At 36.1% G+C, this 6,574-nt stretch overlaps 1 protein-coding gene across 1 annotated transcript in view; it reads right to left on the bottom strand.

Moving 5' to 3' along the window:
• The window catches only part of ASCC3 (activating signal cointegrator 1 complex subunit 3), a 476,917-nt gene that overhangs the window by 440,749 nt on the left and 29,594 nt on the right, over positions 1-6,574 (bottom strand). The window contains exon 3 of the mRNA XM_006865855.1: positions 5,767-6,326. Within this exon, the coding sequence (XP_006865917.1) occupies positions 5,767-6,326 (560 nt within the window). The remainder of the gene's footprint in view (positions 1-5,766; positions 6,327-6,574) is intronic.

Below are 6,574 nucleotides of genomic sequence, written 5' to 3'. Positions count from 1 at the left end.
GCTCCTTAAAGGCTCAAGGTAGGGAAGGAAAAAAGGATGGTATTAGGAAAAAGTATGAAATGGTCATACAAGTATTTTAAATGTAAATAATTCCCTGCAGAAATAGTAAAACCCATCTATCTTTATCAGAGTTTTTAAGTTTTTGATCATTTGTCTTATCCTAGACAGTTTGTTGTATTAGTATAATTACTTATACTAGTATTTGGAATGCTCTAAAAGGGCAATGACAATGTTTTCACAGAAGTTATGAATTAAGAAAAAAATGGCAAAGATTTCCCCAACATATTTAAGATGTTTCAAAGCACCAAATATAAGAAAATGCACAGAGCTACTACTGGTCAAAGAATGTAACACTGGAGTCAGACTGACTGAATTTAAATTCTGAATCCACTACTTATTCTGCAGCCTAAAGAAAATTTCCAAATATCTCTGAAACTCATTTTGCTAATCTATAAAATACCTCCCTCCAGGGAGCAATGAGGCTGATGGAGGCGCATTAAGGCACTAGCAACGCAAAGGTAGCAACAATAAGGAAAAACTGTTCTAAAAATAACTTGATGTTTGAAAAAGGCATAATTTGTTACCATGGTAAAAAAGTGAAATTTTGTTAGCATTTCTTATGCTCACTTTAACATGCTGTTTTTAATTTTTAATCATATCTGGGAGAAGAGAAATGACTCATAGCCCAAGCTTTTCCAGGCTATGTTGTTGTTGTTAACTGCTGTCAAGTTGGTTCCAACCCATAGTGACCCTGTATAGGGTTTCCTAGGAGCAACTGGTATCTTGAACCTCCGACCTTAAAGCCAAGCTTGCAGTCCAGAGCATTAACCCACACAGCTACACCAGGACTCTTCTCTAATAGTGTTTAATCCAGCAGTGCCTACTTCAAAGCACTGCTGTAAGGATGAAGTACATATAATGCACTTAACATAATATACTACTACAGTGAGTATGCACTCAAATGTCAGCCATTATTATGATTAGTGTCATCAGAAGTATTCTAAGGAAAGTATGTCCCTTTACTCTCCACATTTTAGACCACTATCTTGTGGTGGGGTAAGTCCTGGTGGAGCGGTAAGGACAAGCACTGGTCTGCTAACCACAAGGTCAGTGGTTCAAGCTTTCCAGCTGCTCTTCAGAAACCCTATATAGAGTCGCTATGAGTTGTAACCAACTTGATGGCAGATAACAATATTTTGGGATAAATGTCATCATCTGGATACATTTCTCATTCTCATGCTCCCAACATTAGTTCAACAATAATGCAGAAGTCTTTGGTAAGAGGACTTTAAAGAGCTGTTCCTTAGTAACAGCTTTATCGTCAATTAGTTAGTAGGTCAACAAACAATACTGAAGAGTTGGGAAAGTATATGTTGAGGAGCAAAACTTAATTCCTTTAGCATAAAAGTAGTATTGTGCATGCTTGTTTTATGTAAAAGTATATTCCCACAGTTCTGCTAAATTTCTGGAATTCAGCATATATAAATATTACAATTCCAAAGTTAAATAAAACTTCCAAAAATGAATCAAAATTAACTATGCTATGATATAAACTTTCTGGTGTGGCACTGTACAGGATCAGCACTGGACTGCAAACCACAAAGTCAGCAGTTCAAACTCATCAGCTTCCCCTCAAATACACAGGGTCACTGTGAGTCAGAACTAACTCCTTGGCCCCTAACAACAACAATATAAACTAATTACCTTTTCCGTAGGTGTAAATGAGGGATTTAAAAGCTAACAGACACACTAAACTTAAAAGTTCAATCTAAAATGAAAATTGCAGTAGTCAATAAAGTTTGTATTGAGAGATTTTTCAATTGAAGCATCACTTCACAGAAAATATGCTATAACAATTGTGGTGCAGTGAGTTCTATCTGTGGCCTCTTTTCTGAGTCTTTTTGACAAACAGCTGGGAGATTTTTTTCCCCTCTAATCCCTGAATTGTTGTTACCTTTGCCCTAATTCTTTGAAAAAGCAACTTGCAATACCCCCAGTTACTTCTACCCCAGAAGTTTTGTCACTGCTGTCCTGGTGAGGACCTACCTGTCTGTTGACTGACATCTCAGTTGTTGACTGACTGAGAATTAGCTGGGCTCTAATCTGGAGAGAAAGCCATACTTGTAACTAAATGCATAAAGGGCTAAAACCCCGAGGTTTCAAAAGCCAAGATGGAGTGCTGAGACCTGTTGGTTAAGAGCTGGGCCTGTTACCTGGAAAGCCTACAACACAGAGAGCTGAAGTGGCAGTGAAGCAGGGCCATTCACAGATAAGGAAACAAAAACATGAAAGGGATGAAACATTTAAATTCTACAATTCCAGCTACTGGTAGACTGTGAAACACTCATTCAGATGTGACACTGTCTGTTAAACCCTGGTTGAAACATCACTGAATCAAACCACACAGGCTTTAGTGTGGCTTTACACGATCAAAGACTCAAACAATTTGAACCTTGCCTACCTGACCATTCTTGTCCCTCACTACACACTTTGCAGGCTGAGCTCTTCCAATACACATTGCAATTCTCTAAATAACCAGAGTTCTTTCTCAGAAATGAAATATGCTCTCTACCTTTATTTAAAAAGTCATATTTTAAGATTTGTCACAAGCTAAAATGCAAAAGTGATGATCTGCCCTGTAAACCTTCACTCAATCCACAACAAAAACTAAGAAAGAAAAACAAAAAACAAAAAAAAAGGTGGTGAAGAACTAAGAAAAGCAAAAAGAAAAGTTTAAAGGCTCATTCCGAAAATAAAATTTTCATTAGTTCAGTATTTTCAAGTTTGTTTACTATAATCAAAATACTGAAATTGCTGTGGATTCAAATTTTAAAGCAATATAATTGTCATTATGTTAGAGAAATGCATTCAGAATGTATACCATAAAGTATAACAAGTGTAATCTAATCAAAGTAAAAGAGACTGATCAAAGAATTAACAATAAGACACCTTACTTCTCAATGAAAATTAATCAGCAAAACTACCATCACTACCATGAGTTTAGTCTTCAAATAGCTATTTAATAAATGACCTAAATTAATCTTTCTCTTAAAAAAAAAAACCTAATCTTTTATTCCTGATACTCCATGTAATTTAAATTTTCTTAATTCCTACAATAACAAAAATACAGCTACTGAGTGTTCACCATGTGGTATTTGTCATTTTGTATACAACAGTTCATTAAGTGTTTACATAAATTCTATATTCTTGGTATCCACATCTCTTTGATATATTCCAAACAAGAAACAAAGACTGTGAGCAATTCATTTATTTATTTAAAGTCCACACTACCAGTAGTAAGTAGCAAGAAAAGAATCTCTAATTTCAAAATCTCTGTCCTTCATACATTAGTATGGCATCTTTTTAATCCTTCATCATATATCAACTCACCAACTTTGTCCAGTAAAACTGGGTTTATGTTATTGTACAGATCTATTAAAAACTCACAGTCAAAAAGTCAATTCCAACTCAGAGTGACTCTAGAGGGCAGAACAGAGTTGCTCTCTATGGTTTCTGAGACTGTAAATCTTTACAGCGACAGACCATCTCATTTTTCTTCTATAGAGCAGCCGGTGGGTTTGAACTGTTGACCTTGATGTTAGTAGAAACCAATGCTTGTATTATAGTGCCAAAGAATATACTGGTATTAAATGGAAAACTAAAACCCTTTCATCTAACAGTGACAGTTAATTAATCACTTTGTATAGCAAGACAGTTGACCCCTGAACAACACGTTTGAACTGCATTTCTCCAAAAAACAGTGGTCCACTGATACGTAATTTTATCCTTTCAATAAATATACTGGAGTCTATTACTGTATAGGAGTACTGATGTGGTGTTGCGGGGTAATACGCTGGGCTGCAAGTTCAGCTTAAACCACGAGGTCGGTGGTTCCAGCTCACCAGCCACTCCTCAGAAACCCTATACAGATATGCTATAAGTTGGAACTGACTCAACGGCACTTAACAACAACAACAACAACATGACACAGGCACTGAAACTAAAGCAAATGGTGCAAGAAGGATTGGTAGCATATGGAAATATTTTTGGAAATGAAAAAGTCAGGCAGTATTACAACGTAATACTGTTCCATAAAGTTACTCCAAATTTGTCTGCCTCCCTTGCCTCCGTTTCCATCTCCTCCAGCTCTTCCGTCTCTGCCTGAGACAGCAAAATCAACCCTGCCTCCTGCTCCTCAGCCTACTCAACATGAAGACAATCCATCTTATAAACAGACAACATAAACTTACATTAATAAATACAATGCAGTACTGTAAAAGTATTTTCTCTTCTTTATGATCTTCTAAGTAACATTTTCTTTTCTATTGCTGTTAAGTGCTGTTTTATTATAAAACTACAGTATGTAATACATATAACATAAAAAAATATGTGTTACTCAACTGTCTATGTCATTATAACAGTAGGCTGTTAGTAGTTAAGTTTGGGGGACTTAAAAGTTATATGCAGATTTTGAACTGTATGAGAGGACCCGTGCCCCTAACCACCTACCATCTTGCTCAAAGGTCAATTATATAACTACATCCTGACATAGAAATCATGAAAACTGTTTCTTTACTGAGTAAGTGATCTAAAATATTAAGCAGTCCAATTATTTCTGGGTCAGTTTCTTTTTCAATGCTTTATGATTTATATATAAAAATAAGTTATTTTTCTAAATACAAGCATATGTATTCACAATTAAAATAAATTCTCTAATATTTTGGTGTTTATTACATTTACATCAAAGAACTCATAAATACACAATGCTTTACAAATGTTAATACTTTTTATTAAAGTGATTATATCATTATCATTCAAATTAGTCTATTTTTAAGGGTGGCAGAACCCAAAACCCACTGCCTTCAAGTGGATTCCAACTCATAGCAACCGTATAGGACAGAGAAGAACTGCGTCCACAGCACTTTCAAGGTTGCAAACTGCTGCATCTTTCCTCCATGGAGAGGCTGTCAAATTCAAACTATTGACCTTCTGGCTAGCAGCCCAAAACTTAACCCAGTGAAACACCAGGGCTCCTTAAGGATAGAAAAAAACTAAATCCACTGCTGTTGAGTTAATTCCAATTCATAGCAACCCTAAAGAGAAGAGCAGAACTACGCCATAAGGTTTCCACAGCTGTAAATCATTATGGGTGCAGAAAACCTCATCTTACTCCCACAGAGCAGCTGGTGGTTTCAAACTGCTGAGCCTTGTGGTTAGCGGCCCAATGCTTCTACTACACTGCCAGGGCTCCATTTAAGGATAGAAGGGACACTACTTATCAAGATGCAATAACCAAGACTATTCTCCAGTTCACCAACATGTACATACACTCAATTCCCTCCTACCCCTCCATTATCCACCCTCTATTATCCATCATAAGGAGCTGTGGTAGCGTAGTGGTTACGAATCGGGCTGAGAACCACAAGGTCAGCAGTTTGAAACTACCAGCTGTTCTGCTGGAGAATGATGAGGCAGTGTGCTCCCATAAAGATTTATAGCCTCGGAAACCCTGTGCAGGATCGCTATGAGTCGGAACCGACTCCACGGCACACAACAACAACAATTATCCATTATAGTCACAGTCCTCCTTTAAGTACTAGGAGGAAAAGTATATTCTTGTCTCTTTATGTAAAAACAGTTAACTATGTATTTGATTATGGTAGCACAATATTAAAAAGATATTTTTTGACTCAGTACCATATTAAAAAGACTTTCATTAGTATAAATATAAACATTAACACAAAACTTTAATATCTTCAACTATACCTCATTCTGAAGTTCATCACCACTTTTAACAGAGGCAAGCATATCATATAAAGTGCAGCAAAGATCTTCTATTCTTGGTGCTTCAGTCATTCCCTTTAACGTTGTATTTAAGTACTTCTCAACTTCACACCACAAGAAGGACCCATTTGTTTTTTCCACAGGCTTGACCTCTACGGTACATTGGTCCTGAAAACGTTCATTCAGAAACTTCTGGTAATCTAGACTTATCATTTTCTGGGCTTCACCATTTATTGGAAGTTCATCAAAGTGGTCCAAATCATGCATATCAAATGAAAATACTATATTTTTACCAAATAAAACTCTATCACCATTTTCCTCTTCTGTCATCCGGAGAAGAGCAGTAAGATTGTCTTCACTAAAATGAGAAGTAATTCGACTAGTGGCATTACAAGCTGCAGTGGCAGATGATGATGGAAAGGGACCAAACATCTGTTTGACTGCCTTTGTCTCCTTGTGACCAACAGAGTTCTTCAAGTAAAATGTCCTGAAGAGAAATGCGGCCCCACTTTCAATTGCTTCTTTTCCATTATCCATTCCAACTATTCAAAGACAATACAAATAGTATTAGTTCAATTGGATCATGGTTTAAGTTATAATTTTCAAAACATTACTACATATATTCTTTTCAAGGAATGCAAGTGTCACAACATTATAATAAAGATAACCATTTAAGAGCAGAAAGTATCCCTTTAAATTTATTCTCTAATTTAAAAAGGTGAATAAATTATGAGTAATTATTCTAACTCTAGATAAACAAATACATACTAACAACCCTTTACCTCTTCTT

The sequence above is a fragment of the Chrysochloris asiatica genome, unplaced genomic scaffold (assembly GCF_000296735.1).
Source record: "Chrysochloris asiatica unplaced genomic scaffold, ChrAsi1.0 scaffold00084, whole genome shotgun sequence".
Classification (NCBI taxonomy): domain Eukaryota; kingdom Metazoa; phylum Chordata; class Mammalia; order Afrosoricida; family Chrysochloridae; genus Chrysochloris; species Chrysochloris asiatica.
The sequence above is the reverse complement of the archived record's forward strand: the minus strand, read 5'-3'. Positions and strand labels throughout refer to the sequence as shown.